The 22,141-nt window shown below is 45.1% G+C and overlaps 1 protein-coding gene across 4 annotated transcripts in view; it reads right to left on the bottom strand.

The window, feature by feature from the left end:
• The window catches only part of EIF2AK3 (eukaryotic translation initiation factor 2 alpha kinase 3), a 70,804-nt gene extending 54,824 nt beyond the window's left edge, over positions 1–15,980 (bottom strand). For 2 of the 4 annotated variants that reach the window (XM_075930964.1, XM_075930962.1), the window contains exons 1-2: positions 15,552–15,909; positions 6,146–6,275 (exon numbers count right to left, since the gene is read on the bottom strand). In XM_075930964.1, the coding sequence (XP_075787079.1) occupies positions 6,146–6,275; positions 15,552–15,811 (390 nt within the window). In that variant the 5' untranslated portion in view covers positions 15,812–15,909. Of the gene's footprint in view, positions 1–6,145; positions 6,276–15,551; positions 15,911–15,957 lie in introns of those variants that run through there. The other 2 variants (XR_012904441.1, XM_025185612.2) reach the window with 2 other exon arrangements.
• Between the last annotated feature and the right edge of the window lie 6,161 nt (positions 15,981–22,141).

Below are 22,141 nucleotides of genomic sequence, written 5' to 3' on the forward strand. Positions count from 1 at the left end.
AACATTATAATGTTTTCAGGATTACTTTGAGTCTCTGAACTCAGTTCGACCACACATATCTGAGACCAGAGGAAGCACCTCTTGTCTTTCTATCTGGCAAAATCAGCACTAAGACCACATCACTCCCAAGACCACAGGCCTCTAAAGTGCAAGCAGATTCTGTACATTCACATCGTGAAAGTGTAACAAACCCCAACAGATCCACTACAAAGCAATTAGATAGAGGTGCATATCCTTTCACAGAGGCTTTAAGATGCACATTCTCATAAAAAACTAACAGTGCAACACTGATGACAATTACTCACCTGTATCATTTTGCCTTTTTCTTCCCCTTTTTCTAAAAACAGAAACAGAATGCAAGTCCATGCTTTATAAGGCAGAACAGTACAATAAGTTTATTGCATGGTATGCTTGTGTGCTTGACCGAAAAAAATCCATTTCTAGGTTATCTTCAATTAATTTTAAGACAATAAATGTGTCTAAAAACAAAATCATGCAGGTTGATGGCTGCATTAGTATTCAGCAATTACCACAGTAAAGCTGACAATCAGCATGACTGACAGCTGTAAGTACTCTGTTTTTCAAAACAAAAGCATCTCATAGTCCTATATTGCAGGCTGTTTGCAAACAATGACATGTCTGTGCACAGATGAAACAAACTGAAGTGAAAAACAACTGTGCAGACAGGAAAACACATTTTCAGACTAGTAAAGCAAGTAAAAGGAGATTGCAAATAAAGTATAACATACCAGTCTGATCTGACTATAGGTTAGATTTAGCAGCCAGTCTATACCTTACTACAGTAAGATGTGCATACATACCAGAGGGTGCCCCAAAAGGGAGGAAAAGCAAAGGATGGTTGTGTAGTTAAAGCACTAATTTTTAATTCAGAAAATACAGGCTGTTTCTGGCTGTCAAACTTCCAGTATGACACTGAACAAGTCACTTATGAGTCTCAGCTCTCCTATTTACCAAATGATCACAAAGAGCAGTTCCTCATTTTTAATACACACCAGGTTCATATAGTCCTTTCAAGGTCAGTTTCACACCTGACATTCCATGCAAGAAATCTTTAGGTTAATATAGTACCTAGTTTGCCTACCTATTGACATGCAGACTATTGCAAAGTGTAACATATACAGCCTTGTCTTGTAAATTAAGCTGCTCTAATCATCTTGTGTCAAAGGAATTACAGACAAGAAACAATCAAGAAAACCAAGAACTAACCATTAAAAGATGCACTGGAAGTGTTTATTAAAAAGTGATACCTTAGTAACAGATGGTTACTCCCCCCAAAACAAGAGAAAAAACACTTCCATTAAATTTAAAAGAACTGAGATTTCACTCTGGAAGTTTTACGATGTGATAGCACTGTTACAGTTAAGATTACCTCACAACTTCAGTTTAAACCCTTCCAAATCCTCTAAAACGGACATATTTAGTCAGATTCATATCAAATTTGTTGTGCCTCAGGATGGTGCAGTATAGGGTTAGTGACTCAAATTTGGAGTCAGCTAAGCTAGAGAACATGGAGCTACAAGTCGTGAAAAAAACAACCAGAGCTAGAAGCCAGACTACTGACATTATGCATGCCAGAATGGCCTCAAGATAGTGCATGGCACCTACTAAATCTTTGGGGAACCCAAATTGAGAATGGCAAAGAAAACACACTTTTTTACAGTATGCACATGCCAAAACAGAAAATAGCTAAAGGATTTCCATTTCGACCGTTGTATATGCATTAACGCAGGGCTACTCAACTTTGGAAGCCCCGGGGGCCACAATGATACTCACAGCACATGTTGAGGACCACAACTTAAGTGTGGTTGCATATATATGCGAATATATATGCAAATAGCTTCTTTCACACTGATGGGCATGAATACAAAGATTGAGGCAAAACTACAACACAACACACAGGCCCCATTTAAGTCAGTTCAACTGATATTAATAAAATGCAAGATTTCCACCCATATGACAGCACTTTTAATGAGCTAAGACAGTCCTGGAATTTAACTGCTGAAACACATATCAACAGAAGATCATTATATTGATTACTTTTTTGTTTTGGCTCCCAACTGCGGGCCGCATGCTGAGCCCCACGTAAACCCAAGCCGCACTGCAGGCCGCAAACAGACGGGCCGTGGGCCACGTGTTGAGTAGCCCTGCAATAAAGCTCAACTCTTGTAAGTATTCTAAAATCCAAACAGTTAATCAGATTACGTTTAAGTTTCATTTGCCTCATGAGTGATCCAGACTTGGGTTATTGGACAAAGGGGATTCCTATCTATAGGGCTCCCCATAAAATTAGTTTCTTTCCACTGCTTTGTACTGTTCCACTGAGGTACTAATAACTGGATAACTCACATATCTTGTTGAAACTGAGGGCTGTGAATTCACCTTTCAGTTAATCTAGCCCAAGGTATATTAATCACAAGCCCGACACATGTTAAAGAGATTTTTAACTGGATGGCCTGAGGTTGCTATAATTTGTGAGTCAAGGATGGCAACTTATTCAGGGAAAAGAGGAGATGCAATCAATCTCTTTCAGGAAAAAAGTAGAAATACTTCCTAGAAGGGAAGACAATAAAGGGGTAATCGAGGGGAGGGAAGTGGTGAGGAGAGAGAGACTGGGGGCTCAGGGAAGCTGGGGGGAGTGGAGGACAATAGGAAGGGGGTGGGGAATCAGTAGCATAGGGAACATCTTTTAGCCCCATTTCTCCCCTTCTGTGTGTATGTCCAAATAGGGAGGACTGTTGCCCCTCTAATGGGTCTGAGCCCTCCTCTTCCCTCATGAGCTAGAATATGGCGGGGAGGGGGGGGGGGGCTTAGCCTTCTGGATGGTGCAACTGCTGAATTTTTAGCGGTTACACATTTACATTCAGGGGGGTAGGGGGGAGCTGGTGCTCGTGGGAAAACTGGCTTTTAAGCCAACTACTTGCGAGCACTGGCTCCCGCCTGCCCCCCTGTTCCCCTCTGCCTCTGATAGAGAGGCAGCAGTGTGTGTGTGTGTTGGGGGGGGGGGGGGGGGAAGAGGAGCAGGAAAGCAAAGCTGGCTTCCTGTGTTTACCGGCTCCCAACCAATACCGAGGGAGCAGGGGAGTGTGTAACCATTAGGATTAACCAATAAGCCCAGGTTTATCAGTGAATCACGTAACGAGTGCACGCTAACTTCCCCACTTTGGACCCCACACCTACCATCATCATAATCACCATGTTTGGGGCAGCTTGCCTTTTTGGGGAGAGACTGCCTCCCTGCCTGCAATGTGAGCTAGGATCTGGACAAGTTCTCACTCTCTGAATGTAACTGAAAATGAGCATACTTCATGCAATCCTGTCTCAAAAGTATTCTGAGGAAGAAGTGGAGGAGAACATCCACTGACATGAATGGAGCAGTTCAAATGTGTCAGGACTATTGTTTCCAGTTGTATTTCTCCGTAAGGTGGTCTTATAAGAACGGCTATCCTAGAACAGACCAACGGTCCATCCAGCCCAGTATCCTGTCTGCCGACAGTGGCCAATACCAGATGCCCCAGAGGGAGGGAACGCAACAGGTAATCCTTACATGATCCCCCCCGTCACCCACCTCCAGAGGAACAGAGACTAGGGACACTATTCCTACCCATCCTGGCTAATAGCGTGCTGGACCTAACTAACTCTTTTTTGAACCCTGTTAAAGTTCTAGCCTTCACCGCATCCTCTGGAAAATAGTTCCAGAAGTTGACTGTGCGTTCAGTGAAGAAAAACTTCCTTTTGTTTGTTTTAAACCTGCTGCCTGCCTATCAATTAAATTTGGTGAACCATAATTCTTATATTGTGGGAATAAGGAAATAACTTTTCCTTATTCACTTCTTCCACACCAGTAATGATTTTATAGACCTCTATCATATCCCCCCTTAGACTCCTCTTTTCTAAGATGAAAAGTCCAAGTCTTTTTAATCTCTCTTAATATGGGACCCGTTTCAAACCCTTAATCATTTTTGTTGCCCTTTTCTGAACCTTTTCCAATGCTAAGATATCTTTTTTGAGAGGAGGCGACCACATCTGCATGCAGTATTCAAGATGTGGGCATACTATTTTTATATTATATATATACGAGAGAGAGAGAGAATAAGATAAAAAAGGGATAGAGAATAAGACAGAAATTAATGATTCCTAACATTCTATTTGCTTTTTTGACTGCTGCTGTACACTGAGTAGATGTTTTCAGAGAACTATCCACAATGATTCCAAAATCTCTGTCTTAAGTGGTAACAGCTAATTTAGACCCCATCATTTTATACACACAGTTGGGATTATTTTTTCCAATGTGCATTACTTTACGTTTATCAACATGAAATTTCATTTGCCATTTTGTTGCCCAATCACATAGCTTGGTGAAATCTTTTTGAAGCTCTTCACAGTCTGCCTTGGTCTTACCTATCTTGAGCAGTTTGGTATCATCTGCAAATTTTGCCACCTCACTGTTTACCCCTTTCTCTAGATCATTTATAAATATGTTGAATAGGATTGATCCCAGGACAGACCCTTGGGGGACCCCACTAGTTATCTCTCTCCACTTGGAAAACTTACCATTTTTTCCTACCCTTTGTTTCCTGTCTTTTAACCAGTTATCAATCCATGAAAGGACCTACCTTCTTATCCCATGATAACTTATTTTACTTAAGTGGCTTTGGTGAGGGACCTTGTCAAAGGCTTTTTGGAAATTTAAGTATAGATTATAAACGGTCTTTCTACACTTAAAATGCTGTGACACTACAGAAGCCAAAAGGACACTGTCTCCTGTCAGTGTATGGACTCCATCTCCCCAATGGGAGCTAGGTTGACAGAATTCTTCTGAGCACTGTTTGCCTCAAGTGTTATGTTGGTACAATGAGGTCATTCAGAAATATGGATTTTTCAATAATTTCCTAGTGTAGAGCCAAGATTCAGCTAAGAACATCCCATTTTGATGGATGGGCCTCTTCACGTTCAAAGCCTTATAGAGGAGCACTTTCCCTCCATCATTTCTCTATCCTTCCTATTTAAAGGATGATGCTTCTAAGTGTTCTAAAATCTGCATGTATTTTCTTGAAATTTGCAGTACTGTACTTCATTGGAATGCTGCATAGGGTCAATGACCTACATTTGGGTTAGGGATCTGACGATATAAACTCACCCTCCCCCACCACAAAAAATAGCCATTTAGCAAAAAACTTCTAAATGTGGTAGTGATGGTGGGTTCTTTCCCCTCTGTGGAGTTAGAGATTAAACTTACTGTGCTGTAGGTCCAAATTAGTCAGGGTTTATTCAAGATAGCACAGTACACCTATTAAGTCTTTGGAAGACCCAGACTGTGAATGGTGTTTAAGAACATGTTCATTTTGTGCAGATGTGCAGTCTAGAAGAATTATCGCACACATGCACCAATACAGAAAAGCCTACTTTATCCATGTCAGGGTAATTCAGACTCCATTTAACATTATTAAAGAACAAAATAAAAAACAAAGGTTGCCCAAACCATATTCCCTCTCTCCTCTACAAGCAATGCCTCAACCTGCATATGACACACACTCACTTTGTATTATATGTCTGCAAGGGGTTAACAGCACCAAGCAACTTTACTATGCATTACTGTAGTTTGTCATCACTGAACTTATATTAAAACAGCAAGAGAGCGTAAAAGACCTTCCCTTCATCTGCAGGTCACTTTTAATGCTCCATGTTATTGCTAGGCCATTCCACCCACAGAACAGAACTGTTATTTAGCATAGGAACAAAAGATAACATGGTGTTTTAGAGAACAAAAGACTTCCTCTACTGACTCTCCAAAAAAAAAAAGGGGGGGGGGGGGGGGTTTCATCATTTGTTACAGTGAGCAAAATTACATTTTTATTTTTAAGCATATCCATGGGCCATTTTTAACTCTACATAACTGATTACTGCAAACAATTCCTAACAACCTATAGATATTATAGCTATCAAGCCAGACAATATATCTGAAAGGCTGTGTCTATATTAAATTTCTCCCTCCTTTAAAAATCCCCACTGTTGCCATGGTAGAATTACCGCTGGGGTAGCAAACATTGGGTTATCTTGGAAAAAAAAAAGTCTAGTGCAGACAAAGCTAAGAATCAAAAATCAAGGAGCAGATTTAAAGTCTTACCTCTGGTTTACTGAGGCTGGATGATACAAGGGAACCAGATCCCACATCAAGATCCCACTGCTTTCTGCCACTATTTTCAGGATCTAGAGCAGCAATTCGTCCATCCAAAGTGCTGATAATTATTAAAGATCTGCCAATCAAAAAAACATTCAAAGTCAGGTCTAAAGCATTAGAACTAGTTTGTTTTCTATAGATATGCCTAACCATATTTTCTGACTTAAGATAAAATTGTTTTACATGAACCAAAGTGTTTACATTTTGTATTGTATCATTTAACTTGGCAGCTCTAGAAGAATTGTAAGTTGTAGTTGGATCTCACATTAACTTGTTTTATATGCCATGAAGCAACTTCTGATCATTTCAAAAGGTCACTTGGAAGCAAAATAACTTAGAATCACTGCTAAGATTACGGAAAACATAAATCAATCTTCCTACTTGAAGTTCATGTGATTTGTGTGTCCAAAGGTCCCCTCCCCACCAAAAACAACACTCATATATGATTTTCAAAAACAAATAACCCATTAGGTCAGCACGCAAGTAATACTGCAGCTTAGAATAAGTAAATCTGCCAAAAACTTGTGTGAAGCATGGAAACAAATTTGGTTGCCAGAAAACATCTTAGAAGAAATGAAGTATTAAAAGATGACAACACACGAGTGCTAAAGCAGTCATTCATTTGGAAATGAAGGATACGCCTACACAACAAATGGGCTGGCCTGTTCTAGCAAGCCTAAATCGAACAATAACTTTAAAGATGGCACAACACTGGTATCATTGCAACAAATAGAATGCAGACATTGACCTTGGGTACACACTCTGCTCACTAGCCCTCTCTGAAGTCCACAATGTGGTATACTCACTGCTATTGATATCAGTGCTACTTGGATTTAAGGTGGCTCAAAGCACTGGTCATTAATAATCTGTGCATCTACCATTCTGATCAACTAGTCAGACCTCTTGAATTAATTCACTGTCTAGTGGTCAAAGTGCTGACCTGGAAGACTGTGAAGCCTAGTTCAAGTCTCTTCTTTGCTACAGAAAAAACGTGTATACTTCTGGTTCACAGTCACACATTGCCTAGTCTACATTTGAAATTTGTACTAAAGCTAAGGTAGAATAAGGCAGCCTGCCTGCTAGTTAAGTGGTGTCTCTAACTGACAGCATTTGATAGCTCTAAGCTCTGAATGGTCTGGAACCTGCCAATGAGAGGGTGTAGCCACATGAGATACTTAAAACCAGAAGTGGCTTTTGGGCTACAACACAGTTAGTTTAAAAAAGGAAGGGGTGGAGAAGGGTAGTGTCGACAAAGCATTCTTGAAGGGCCTGCTACTTTGAAACTTATTCCATCCTAACCTGAAATGACTGAAATCAGTTGACCTTTTGGACATGCTGGAAGGCTTACCTATTTTCATAGGTTTTGGGGGGATACGAGCACATAGCTCAAAGGGGTGTTTGTCAGAAAGACACCCTATTTTTCTGGCTGGATACTGTGCAATGTTGCAATTTTAAAATTCAAATACTCTACAGCAGTGGTCTCCAACCTTTTTACACCCAAGATCACTTTTTAAATGACAGAACAAGCCAACATCTACCGCCCCATCCTTCCCCCAAGACCCCATCCCTTCCTTGAAGCCCTACCCCGCTCTCTCTATTCTCTTCCTCTCCATCACTTGTTATCCCCAACCCTTACACTGCTGCTTTTTTTCCCCTCCAATTCTTCTGTAGGAAGAGGTTCTCTCAACATTTGACCTGTCTAGACTGGACCAAATGTCAGAAAAAACCCTTCTTTTGGAAGCCCCCTTATTCCTCGTGGAAGGAGGAATAATAAAAAAAGTAGAACAACCACCGCATCCCTGGATGCAGGAGAGTTTTTCTGGGATATCTCTGGAGTTCTGAAAAACTCCTGGGCTGTGTCTAGATGGGCCAGTTTTTCCAGAAAATCAGCCGTTTTTCCGGAAGAACTTGCCAGCTGTCTACACTGGCCGCTTGAATTTCCGCAAAAGCACTGACTTCCTACTGTAAGAAATCAGTGCTTTTTGCGGAAATACTATGCTGCTCCCGTTCAGGCAAAAGTCCCTTTTGCCTGAAACTTTTGCGCAAAAGGGCCAGTGTAGACAGCTCAGATTTGTTTTGCGCAAAAAAGCCCCGATCGCAAAAATGGTGATCGTGGCTTTTTTGCGGAAAAGCGCATCTAGATTGGCCACGGACGGTTTTGCGGAAAAGCGTCCGTGCCAATCTAGACGCGCTTTTCCGAAAATGCTTTTAACGGAAAACTTTTCCATTAAAAGCATTTCTGGAAAATCATGCCAGTCTAGACACAGCCCTGCAGTCTAGCTGTACTCTCGCTGGGTTGAGACAGGATGTGTAGGCTCTGGGGTGGGAATGAGGGATTTGGGTGTGGGAAGGGGTGAGGGGGAGACGCTGGCTCGGGGAGGGAGCTCCAGGCCAGGCAGTGTTGGGGTACTAAGCAAGCCGCAGACTTGTGGATGTGAGGGTGCAGGAATTTGAGTTGGGGTATGTGAGGGGCTCAGAGCAAGGGGTTCCAGTGTATGGCTCAGATCTAGGGTCTGGGGAAAAGGGGGCGTGCAAGAGTGTTATAATGCTGTGGCCAGATTGGGGCTTGGCCCCAATTGGGGGTTTGTTGGCCAGGCTTCATTTTTAAATAAAATGCTATGTCAAACACAAAAAGTTTCGACACTGTCTTTATTTATGAGAAGGGTGGGGAACCTGTTTTGAGTCAGGGGTCACTAACCCACAGAAAAGTCAGTTGGGACCACACAAATGAGATGCAAAAAAATAACTCCTTCAAAACCCCCCAAGCCTCACTAATATGGCCCCAACTGTGCTGGTGGGAGCAGGGGACATGGTACTGGGGAAGGGTGCTAGTGGGTGCTGGGGTAGGGGACAGGGTGCCAGTGGGTGCAGGATTCTGTGGCGGGGGACAGGGTGCCAGTGGGGACAGGGTTCTATGGCTGGGGGCAGGGGAGAGGGAACAGGGTGCTGGGAGGGCAGGGGACAGGGTTCTGCAGCAGAAGGCAAGGTACTAGTGGGGGACAGGGTTCTGCAGCAGGGGACAGGGTGCAGAGGGTGGGGGGTAGGGCACAGGGTTCTGTAGCTGGGGGCAGGGGAGAGGAGACAGGGGGGCAGGAGGGCACAGGACAGGGTTTTCTGTAGCAGGGGACAGGGTGCCAGAGGGGACAGGATCCCCTGCACCTGCCTCCTCCCAGGACTCCCCCATCCTGCAGAGGAGGGAAGCCCTGTCGCATGCCTCCTGCGGGGCCAGCGCCCTGCCCCCACACGGGGCTCCCAGCTGAGTTGCACCCCTGCCATTCCTGCCCCACGGCCCGACCTCCCTATACCTGGGCTCTGTGGTCCAGGAACATCCATGGTTTGGATGGTGCCAGACCACAGAGTCCCAGTTAAGGGAAGTACAATCCGTACCACTGAAAAAGTAAACCCTTGTAAAGAATTTATCATATTGTTATTAATAAGCTGAACAAACATTGTAACAAGCTAGAATATGAACGTATGTATGTATATACAATATATCCCCACATACTTTTGCAAGTTCAGCAAGTGAAATGTTTGTTTTTTGAATCAAGAAATACAGTTTTTAATGTGTAACCCACACACCTAGTGGGTGTAATTCACTGTCCCATGTAGTGGCACTTAGATCACTTATTTCTCACTGTAAGGAGTGAGATCTCTACAGAATAAGCTGAGAACATGTTGGGCTTTATAGGTCAAGCTGTAGAGGCTCCTACACTAAGCTCTAGAAATCCCAGGTTCAGTTTTGCCTCCAGGTGGTTACAAATGCAACTAAGAAAGCATCAATTCTTTTGCCAAATATATGACCACCACAGCTTCACTCAAACTTGCTAGCAGTTTTATAAGCTGAATATGATAATTACTGCTATAAGGTACAGGAATCACAACCAGGCTGATAATGTATAAGTTGAACTTCTCTTGTCCGGCACCCTTGCAACTTGATTGGAGCCAAACCAAAGAATTTGCCGGACCACAGGACATCAATATTGTCCAGCAGCTTTAGCAACACTTCCACTGTTTACTGGACTCTTGAAGACATTTAGAGGTAAATTAGAGCAAAATAAAAGCACAGAACGTGGAGAGCCAGGACTGGTGGCTGTAAACAAATTTTATTTGACTGCAGGAAACTTGGTTATACCCATGGTAAGTGGACATTTAGCTAACTAAAATCATGCCAGACCCCAAATATTGCTGGACCAGAGAGATTCAACCTTTAGTGTATCTGTACTTAAGCACTTACACTGAGAACTACAGTATAAAGAACAATTGTGCGAGCATTGGAACTGTACGTTTCCCATAAACAGATACTGTTAAAGATGTTAGGCTCCAGACCAGCTTTGTCACTTGTGTGAAAAGTCTGTTATCTGTGTGGGCTTTTCTGTATTAATTTGAGAGAATAAATTCTTTTCATTAGCTTTTAAAAATCTCAAATTCAAAAGCTAATGAAAAGAATTTAAAATTATAAAAAACGTGGACAGTCTAATAAATTTCAAATGTACTGATATATTTCTCATAAGTGCAATCCTCAGCTGGTTTTGGGGTATTCGACTATCAAACAGATAGAAGCTGGTATGAACATGTCACTTTGTGCTGGTGATAATGCAAGTAATAGGGTCTGGTGTTTTTAGAACAACTTTAATTTCAAAAGTTCTCAGGTTTAACTAAAATACAAACTAAAGGGAGAACGCAGTCATAGTGAATCCTCCATTCATTAAACATTCTCGATCAGATGTCTGAATCAAGTGATGCATGCAGAATACCTACATCCTCTCCAGTCTATTAATGCATCTGAGTAACAGTTTTATTTGAAGCATACTCAAGCAACACAAGAGTTACGAACAGAAATGGCTAAACAGTCACCTTATTTCTTAACAATTCTATCTTTCACTAAGCATATTCTACTTGAACTGTGATCACTGCTTTAAGAATCTGTTACAGTATTCTGTGAAAATCTGATGCAATACCAATTATAAATGTGACAAAAGAAAATTTTCAGAGAAAAAACATGTAATCTACCCAGTTTATAAATCCTTTTGAGAAAAGCTATTAGTGTCTTTTTGAAAGGAGTATTAGCAATTTAAAAATAGCATGTGTAAGAATGTTTTAACCTAATGCTATCAGTAGCACCAACATGACTAAAAAAGTTAGAGGAAAACTTTCAATTTTTTCATATTACTTCATGAAGTAGTTCACACTTTAATCAGTTCCATTATTTCCTGTGTATAGTCTATTTACTCTGAGTCTTTCACACAGATAAAGGAGAGATTTTTTTTAAAAATTTCTACTGGTCAAAATTAAGAATTTAATATATATGAAATCCCAGGAATATTGTTTGACAGCAAGCTAAAGATTTGTATCAGAAATATCTCAAATAATTCAAGGCTGTGAATGTGGTGTAAAGCATTTAAGTTCAAAGTGAAACAATACACCAAAGATTAGACTGTAACATTGACTTCTCCTGAAGCCAAACCTTTGCTTCCAGATAAATGAAGCTCTCTCAGACTTACATATATATGGCTGAGCTGGTATTATCTTGTGATTATAGCATGTTCAAAGTAATTACAGTTTTGAAGAAAATATTTGCTTAGTAGATGAGGCTTGTAATATAATGTCCACTATACTGTAGCTATTTAGTGGAAAATGTTTTATGTACAATGACATTGAAAATAATTTTGGGGTAGCAAACAGATGGTAACAAAAGCAATTTTAAAACAAGCATGTGTAACTGGTGCACAGTATTTGTTTATTTTCCATTAGTATATGAATGAATTCTACCCTAACTAAATCCTGTTGGCTATGTCTACACTGGCCCCTTCTCCAGAAGAGGCATGCTAATTTCTAACTTTGGAATAGGGAAATCCGCGGGGGATTTAAATATCCCCCGCGGGATTTAAATAAACATGGCCGCCGCTTTTTTTCCGGCTTGGGGAAAAGCCGGAAAAGAGCGTCCAGACTGGCGCGATCCTCCGGAATAAAGCCCTATAAGGAATAAGAGATCCTCCGGAATAGGGCTTTATTCCAGAGGATCACGCCAGTCTGGACGCTCTTTTCCGGCTTTTCCCCAAGCCGGAAAAAAAGCGGCGGCCATGTTTATTTAAATCCCGCGGGGGATATTTAAATCCCCCGCGGATTTCCTTATTCCAAAGTTAGAAATTAGCATGCCTCTTCCGTAGAAGGGACCAGTGTAGACAAAGCCATAATGTTGCATCTTTTCAGCTATAGTTAACTCTTTTTAGTGGAGAGGCTTGAGTTCATAATACATGTAGACATGTGAAACCAATAAAGCTGTTAAAAAAAAAGCTTCATAGCTAGATAATTTTGGGAAGGCTCAAGTTAGGGTCTCTCTTGAGAAAGTAGAGACATACCGCCTATGAGATGAAAACTAGGACATGGACCAAGTCACTTGGTCCACGGCTTTTGTATCTGCAGTAGAGACAAGCTTCAAAGTTTGTGTTTAAGGAAACAAAGCAAAACCAACCATTATCTATACTGAGCAACCAGGTCAGTCCCAACACTTTAGAATTAACATCCCTTCTTCTGTTCTTTAAACCAACAAATTAAGTCATAATTGGAAATACTATGGCATCTTCTCAGGCACAATATATAAAAGATTCTGCAAGCTGTCTTAAGAATAAGAAGTCGGTGAATAGCAAAATATTCCCCCAATTTCATAACCTTTGCCCCTAAACACATATGTATAACTTTTTCAACACTTGCACTATTGAACTTTACAATTTAATAACCCTAAGACTATTTACTGTCTGATGCAGAGAGGAAAACCCCCTCAAAAGCTAGAATATAGGATGCTCACCGTATTAACAGTTTTTGCAACACCAATATATTTTAGCATTAATACCCCAAGTACACATACATTCAAAAGTGCCCTACTATTTTCTGTTGTTCAAGAACAAATGAATAAGTGTGACTCCTGATAAGAATCTGCATCTTTCAAGCACAAGCAATTAACATTATAAGACTATTATACTGCACGAATCAGAGAATGGCTACCTTTAGTGTTCAGCTTTGAATTATTAGGCTGAATATTTTATACAGAGAGATCTCTCAAGATTTTGTAGTAATTCAGTATAATATGCATTTTCTTAATTTTAAATTAAAGAACAGAAGGTTGTTTTCCCCTAGCTAGAATGAGAAGTGCAGCAAGCTATGTTATCATTTTTAATGAACCAATGCACAAAACAACTCTTCACTGTTTAAGAGAGAGGAAAATCTTTACATGGCACAGGATGTGGGTTAGCCAGACAGTTACTTGTAGAAACCGAATTATTCTCAAATCTACGAACTCAAGGCTTCAAGTCTCTAACTTCAAAAGGAAGCCTGGAAGTGTATTTTATTAGCAGAACAATTAATACTTGATCATATTCCCCTTTTGCTCCTGCAATGCTGCAAGACTATTAGTTATTTTTTTTCAGTTACAGACTATTATCACAATGGAAGGATAACATGCAGGTGTTTGGGAGAGGGCATAGGCTAAAGAGACTTTCAAGGCTTTGTCTACATGACATAGCTTTTAGCCACAAAGCCCTGTGAATAAAGGTTGGGCAGTGTAAACACTGTCTGCCAATAGCTTTGGCACTATTTACACTAGCACTTTCAGTTGCAAAGCATTGTAGTTGGGGAAGAGAGAAGGGAAGGGGTCAGCATCTTTGAGTGACAAAAGCTTGGGAGCTCAGATGCCACAGTGTTCAAATCAGCAAACTACAGATCCACAAACCAAGACACTTGAAACAAGGCACAAGGTGGAAAAGTTTCCCAGAAATCAAGTAGGGAAGGAGACAGGCTGACAGCTAGCACTTTCCTACCCTCAACGATAAGAGAGCAGACAAGCCAAGGGGAATGGAACTTACTACTCCTAACATAAGACCAACAAGGCTGGGGCAGCAATACACTTCTCCCCATATGGGTTGAAGGCGAAGACCCCTAAATCTAGTTGTGGATGCTAGCAAGACACTTCTCCACAGCACCGTGTCTGTGCCTCTCCTCTTCCTCCCTGCAGGGCCCCCCCACCGCACACACCTCTCCTCTTCCTCCCTGTGGGTCCCCTCACCCCACACCTGTCCTCTTCCTCCCTGTGGGGGCCCCCCCCCACCACACACCCCTCTCCTCTTCCTCCCTGCGGGGGCCCCCCCCACCACACACCCCTCTCCTCTTCCTCCCTGCGGGGGCCCCCCCCACCGCGCACCCCTCTCCTCTTCCTCCCTGCGGGGCCCCCCCCCACCGCGCACCCCTCTCCTCTTCCTCCCTGCGGGTGCCCCCCCCCACCGCGCACCCCTCTCCTCTTCCTCCCTGCGGGTGCCCCCCCCCCACACGCACACCTCTCCTCTTCCTCCCTGCGGGTGCCCCCCCCCACACGCACACCTCTCCTCTTCCTCCCTGCGGGGGCCCCCCCCCACACGCACACCTCTCCTCTTCCTCCCTGCGGGGGCCCCCCCTCACACGCACACCTCTCCTCTTCCTCCCTGCGGGGGCCCCCCCCCCACACGCACACCTCTCCTCTTCCTCCCTGCGGGTGCCCCCCCCCCACACGCACACCTCTCCTCTTCCTCCCTGCGGGGGCCCCCCCCCCACACGCACACCTCTCCTCTTCCTCCCTGCGGGGGCCCCCCCCCCACACGCACACCTCTCCTCTTCCTCCCTGCGGGTGCCCCCCCCCCCACACGCACACCTCTCCTCTTCCTCCCTGCGGGTGCCCCCCCCCCCACACGCACACCTCTCCTCTTCCTCCCTGCGGGTGCCCCCCCCCCACACGCACACCTCTCCTCTTCCTCCCTGCGGGTGCCCCCCCCCCACACGCACACCTCTCCTCTTCCTCCCTGCGGGTGCCCCCCCCCCACACGCACACCTCTCCTCTTCCTCCCTGCGGGTGCCCCCCCCCCCCACACGCACACCTCTCCTCTTCCTCCCTGCGGGTGCCCCCCCCCCACACGCACACCTCTCCTCTTCCTCCCTGCGGGTGCCCCCCCCCACACGCACACCTCTCCTCTTCCTCCCTGCGGGTGCCCCCCCCCACACGCACACCTCTCCTCTTCCTCCCTGCGGGTGCCCCCCCCCACACGCACACCTCTCCTCTTCCTCCCTGCGGGTGCCCCCCCCCCACACGCACACCTCTCCTCTTCCTCCCTGCGGGTGCCCCCCCCCACACGCACACCTCTCCTCTTCCTCCCTGCGGGTGCCCCCCCCCACACGCACACCTCTCCTCTTCCTCCCTGCGGGGGCCCCCCCCCCACACGCACACCTCTCCTCTTCCTCCCTGCGGGGCCCCCTCCCCCTCCCTGTCCTTTGCTGCCCCGCACCCCCCGCAGCCCCGTCGGTGCCCCCGCCCCGCCCATCCCCCTGTCACCTGGCGCCGCGCCGGGTCTCCTCCTCCTCCTCGGGCTCCTGCTCCCCCGGCGCCGCGGTCGCCGCCACCCCCCCCTCATCGTCCTCCACGGTGACGTCGGGCCCGGCCGGGAGGGCGGCAGGAGCCGCGGCCGCCCCGAGCCCGAAGCCGACCTCCCCGCCGCGGGCATCGCCCCGAGCCGGCTCGCGCGCCGCCGCCGCCCCCAGCAGCACCAGCACAGCCAGGGCCGCCAGAGCGCTCCGGCCCCGCGGCGCCCGCATGGAGCGGCCCCTCAGCCCGGCGCCGCCGCCCGCTACGACATGAACCTTCGCTCCCGCCACCAGGACTGGGGCCCCGCCGCGCCGCAACCAGCCCTGCTCGCCCCGCCTCCCCGCGGCCACGTACCGGCGCCCGGCGCGCAACCTACCGTGCTGCTCCTCTCCCTTAGGGCAGGGAGGAAACCCATTTGACCATCTTGATGTCATTCGTTGTCGTTCCCGCTTCTGATTGGTCTAGCTGGGCTCGACCGAGCGGGCGCAGTGACGATGTTTGTCAACACACCTCTGACCAATCAGAGTTAGGCTCCGAGCCGACTCCTTAAACAGAGTGACCAATGGAAAGCACGTCCTTCGTTTCCTTTCTCTGTGATTGGCTAGTCCGCCCCCCCAACTTGTATCTGATTGGATAATTCGGAGACGTCGGCGGTAGCGCGGCGATTGAGGTCGGCTATCTCCGCCTCTTCCTGATTGGGCAACTCTAGTGTTTCATACGTGGCCGATTCTGACTGTCGAAAGGGCTAACTCGATGGAGGAACATGGGGCAAACCAAACGGATGGAAAAAAGGGGGGAGTCTTAAAGGGACCGAACAATGGACTTGCCCGCTCTCAGAGCAGGGCGGGGGTGGGGCCTGCAGAGCCATAGTCAGGGTATGCCCTGTCTGTGTCCCTGCCACCCAGCCTCAGACTCTGACAGGGCGCCCTAAAGGATCATGGGATTGGGGTGACACCAAAGCAGAGAGCCAATAACATGACCCAGAGAGGGGGGCTCTGCAGCTTCTGTTTTCCCTGCTTCTTGACACCCCCCTAGGGAGGGTCCAGGACAGGCAGAGGAGCAAATTCAAAACTGAGACAGGAGATTACTGTTTTGGAACAGTGTGCAATTAGCCTGTGGAACTCCCTGCCACAGGAAACTGTGGAGGCCAAGAATTTAGCAAGACTTAAAAAGGGGTTGGAATTTTATCAAGATAAGAACAGCCAAGATTTATCATAATTAGGGATAAAATAATGTCAATGGTTGGGATCTTAAACGTATGCTTTGCGGCTTCTACTGAGCTCTGATCATTAGTAGGATGAGCTTTCTGTGGTGGGCAGATAACCTTACCTCTACCTGCTTTAGTGTTTTTATTCCTTCCACTAAGCATCTTCTGGTCCACTGTGAGAGACATGGCTCTGGCCTATCTGGACTTCAGATCTGATCCAGTAGGTTGATTCCTATGTTCAATAGGGGAGGCCACAACACATGGTACCATAACAACATGGCCTCTCAGCCTGGTAATACCAGTTGTTGCTGTGACAGCACTGGACATGGCCAGAAGATTGTGACGTAGCGTCAGCGCAGGATGTCATGGTATTATGACAGCCCAAGGCATCAGCCTAAAGTGTGGGGCATGGCTATGATACTGACATCTTGCACCAGAGCAGGACATCTCAGGATTCCCACAGGAGAATCAGTTTGACAGCTGCAAGCCTCACAATGCTCTGTGTGGAAGGAGTCTTTATTTCTTACCTGTCTGCTGTACCACACAAACTTGATATATTAAAATAGAGTGCTCTATAAGAGCTATAATAAAACTATTTATTAAAGTGGGTAGTTAGCCTATTCATGATATGTGGTGTGACATTTAGATACTTTGTTGCAGTGAGACACAATGTTCCCTCCATTTTTTTCCATCCATCCACGTGTGGTATACGTTTTATGTGCCCCAAGGTATGTGCAGATGTGCACCACGAATAGAAATACATGCTGCTGGCAGTGGGCAGTTGTTGGCACTCTGCTAATTAGCTGTGTGGCATTTGAATCTCTCCTAGGAGGCCATCCAAGTGCACAACTTACAGGGAACATTGATGTGATAACATTTGCTATGGTTTCTTAACATATTGTAGCATGTTGTGATGCCTTTTAGACACATCAGTGTATCATGATGTCATTCAGTCGCTTTGTCACACTGTTGGCTATTGGATGTATTGTTGCAATGGAGTGACATTTGGATGCATTGTCAGCCCATTGCCTTCTGACATGATGATTAGACAGATTTTCCTGGTATGATGTCACTGCTTTGCCTTGCAGCATTCAGACGTATCAAAGCTATCTGAAAACATGTAGTCATGTCAGCACTTGTATTGTGGTGTACTGATTCTTAGGCTTTGCACACACTACAGAGTTCAGTCAACAAAAGGCAGCTTTTCTTAACAAAACAGTGAAGGTGTACCCACTACAATGCTATTTTTTGCAGCAAAATTATAGGTAAAATGTAAGTGTAGACATCACTCTTGGTTTTGTCAGTGTAAATGGTCTGCTCTGGTCAGCAGTTTGAACTCTGCTGCCCTGCAGCCAGGTAAACAAGCCTTTTAGTCTTCCCCCTGTAAGGCCTGGGATTTTTTGAAATTCCACTTCTTGTTTGCTCAATGGAGAGATCATATTGCATCTTCCCAGCTGATCATGGTGGTTCCACACAGCAAACACTCTCCTTGAATCACTGTGGAGCTGTTGGATCTGCTGAATATATGGATCAGCTGCACTCCAGTCGGAGGAACTGCAAGAAATCTAAGTAGGAAAATGGACAGATTTCTCCTGGCTTGTGTGACAAGGGGTACAAATGGGACATGGTGCAGAGCCAAATGAAGATAAAGACGCTGAGGCAAGCATACCAGAAAGCAAGGGAGACAAATCATCAATCCAGTGCTGCACCCAAACCCTGCAACTTCTACAAGGATCTGGATGCTACCATGGGTGGCAAGCCCATCTCCACTGCCAAAAGACCTCTAGATACTTCTGTGTGGCTAGAGATGGCAGAAAGTGGACCTAACCCCAAGGATAAAGTCATGGAGAAGGAGGTGGAGTTGAAGGATGTTGTAGAGCCCACAACATGGTTGCCAGGCGAGGCAGGGAGTCAAGAACTTTTCTCCACTCCAGATGTATCTTGTTAGTCTCAGCAGTACAACTCTGGTGAGCAAGAAGCAGGCAAGGATAACCCTGATAAGTGATCTTTTTGCGTTGATGTTACTTGGTTATATGCTGTTCATCTTTCCTTTGTCTTGTGGACTGTAAAAATGGGTAAAGGAATAGAAATGCTGTATTTGAGTGTGCTACAAATTCCCCTATGCAGTTAAGCAGTGCAGTGGAACAATGTGATGCACCCCAAAATTTCATGGGAATCCTCAAGAGAGATATCTAGGAATTTTTCCTGGAGATACTCTCCAATCCTCTACTAAAGGCTTCTGGGCAGAGCAGTTTTGTACCTTCCCCCATCAAATGACTCTGTCCTGCACCCTTTAGAAGTCACTTATGCAGGGACCAAGGCACTTCTAGGAAAATATAGATGTAAAATCCCATTTAATTAGTTAACCGGTTAAATGTGATGTTTAACCAATTAAAGGGGGGCCAGGTAGGGACTGATCCCCCCCTGCTGCACGCAGGGGCTGCCTCTGTCTGAGATGTACCCAGGCCCACCATGGACAGGGGCTGCTCTGGGTGTCTGGAGCAGCTCCCTGTGTGTGGCAGGCCCTGTGGGCTGGAACAACCCTATGTCCACGGCAGATGGAGAGCTGCTTCAGTCCCTACCAGGTAACTGGTAAACGGTAAGCATCACCCACTAAGGGCAGTGCTTACCAGTTAATCTTTCTCATGCCTACTGGAAAACATCATGTGGACCAGTTCTGAAGTTGCCCGAATTCAGTAGATGCCTTATCCTCCCTACCTTCATCTTGAGTGCCTCCCCTCCCCCCCCCAACCTATGTAGGCTGAACTCAATATGTTTAGGATGTTCACTAAAATCTGTGCTTGCCAAGGGTCAGTGAGAAAATGTGTGGTATGTTGTAAGAAGTGTATTTGACTATAATGGTTCAATGTTATGCATGAACTAACAAGCATGCTTCTGTGTATTGTTTCTTGTGCTTCTGTGGACGTGGCTTTCAAAGGAACCTCTGACATACTGGAAGAGCACCTCCACCAGATAAGGAAGTTACAAAGAAGCACATCTTCCAGGAGGTGGTGAAATCCTCTGAGGCAGGGAAAAGAGAGCACAGGGAGCAGAGAAAAATGGAAAGGCAGGACAGAAAAGAAAATCAGGAGATTATTCAGAAGGCCTGTGAGTGGATGGTAAAAATAATGGAGGAGTAAACTGAAACATTGAGGTCCCTAACCAAGCAAACTACAGTCAGAATAGATGTATGAATTCCCTCCCTGAAGTTTGTAAAGAACTATTTTCCATGCCCTGCCCAAATTCCTCCCACACTTTCCGTTCAACTTTCCAGTTCAACTTTCCAAAATATCTTGGTATCCAATTTGATCTACCCCTTTGAACATTTTCCAAAATGATACCTGGAGTTACCCACAGCTATGAGAACCTGCCTTCACTATTACCTCCTTTCCCACCAACATTGTTGTGTTCCGGGAATATGGCTTTCCACAGCCGAAAGTTCTGTAGCCGCTGCTTATCATCTCAGACCCGCATAGCTATAGGATCCCAACAGCAATGATCCATCATATGCTATTGCTCCATGAATGCCCAAAATAATCTGGTTTTTTTTCTTTCTAGAGCACACTGCCGATCAGGCAACTCTGTTTCCTATTCAGATTGGGAGCTCATGATATACTGCATGGCCATCCGTGATGTGTTAATGACAGTTGTAGCAACACTAGAGAGCAGTGTGGGATCTATCCTTTCACACAGAGATGGTGGGTGCACAGTACAGAGGGTCTAGGCCATTGAAAAATTCTGTGAAACACCGTCAGAAGCCCATTGAATGCTGGGACAGAAAACAATTCACCATGGGACACTGAGCCTGTACCCATGATGTGCTGGGATCTAGTGTTAGCTATAGATGGTGGCAAGTAGCACAGTGAGAAATCTACCCACAGTGCTCTGCCAACAGAGAGATCATAGTGTGAGCATGTAATAGCAATGTTATTATAGTGCTTTTTGATCATCAGCATAACTTTTGTTGACAAAATTCTGTAGTGTAGACAAGGCTTTAGACATAGATTATGTTAAGATGACATTTACACACACAAGAGCATATGGTTGCTAGGTGTCTGGTATTCTACCGGACAGTCCAGTATTTGCATTCTTTGTCCAGTAAAAAAAATCAGAGCATATCAGACATGTGCAATGTCCGGTATACTCTGATTTTTCCGGCTGCACACCGGACAGAAGCCTGGCGTGGGTGGGGGGAGCGGCTGGAAGGCAGGGCCACCATTGGCACTGGGAGCCTGTGATTGCGCAGAAGCCTGGCGGGGGCGGGGGGAGTGGCTGGGAGTCCCAGCTGGGAGTCCGGGCCGCGATCGCTGCTCTGGGCAGTTCACAAGCCTAGCTGGCTCCTAGTGCCGATCGTGGCCCCGCCTTCCAGCCATTCCCCCAATCCCCGCCAGTCTTCTGCAGAGTCCCAGCTGGGAGGCAGGGTTGCGATCGCTGCTCTGGGTGCCCCAAAATGGGGGAGCTTATTATTCCGCGTTCCTTTTTTTCTCGACCAAAAAATACCACATGTCCGGTATTTTTTGGGAGATCATCTGGCAACCCTACAAGAGCAGCACTGCTTTGTGGCATGAAAGTCTTTAGACAAAACAGTGAGCACAAGGTATTAAATAGAACACAGTACTAACGGGCAATGCTATGAACTACTATGTCCAAAGTTAACCCCATTACACTTAACACTCAGTCCTATTCCATAGAAAATATAGCGTCTCATCTGAATTCTGGCAACATATCTTTTGCCCCTTTGTACTAACAGGTAGCTCAGGATGTTTATAGATATTAGTAAACAGAAAAAGTAATACATTTCAGATTGTAAGTGAACTTCAAATTATTGTACTTGCTGTTAAGAGTTTGTTCTGGTTCATAAAACTTTTATTAGCCCAATAACAAAGCAAACTCCAACAGCATTGTGCAATTTAAAACTGATTGATTGCCTCTTCTGGGAGGTTAATTCAATAGATGATGTGGCAATGATAAATGCAAGGCTTTAAAACATAGTCTGTACAGATTGGTGTTACCTCCTTAAAAAAAATGTGCCAGGAAAACAAAATTTCCTTTTGTGTGATGGAAATTGATTTCAGTCCTGATGGCAAATACAAGATTAATTTTGATCCAGTATTGTACCAACTGAATATCTCTGACCACTCATTTTTCTGGAAACTATAACCTGCAATTACAGGAAGTTCTTGTCAGTTTAAAAGGTATTTTCTATCTAATTTACCATCTTCTTAGGGTTTATACACTGTGCCTCAGATGGCACATGACCAGAATTCATCACAGAATTTGGCCTGCTGGTTGGAAACTACCATGATGTTTCAGAACTATATTTAAATAGCTGTTTTCTATAACTAATAGGAAT

This window comes from Pelodiscus sinensis, chromosome 5 (assembly GCF_049634645.1).
Source record: "Pelodiscus sinensis isolate JC-2024 chromosome 5, ASM4963464v1, whole genome shotgun sequence".
In the NCBI taxonomy this organism is placed as follows: Eukaryota; Metazoa; Chordata; order Testudines; family Trionychidae; genus Pelodiscus; species Pelodiscus sinensis.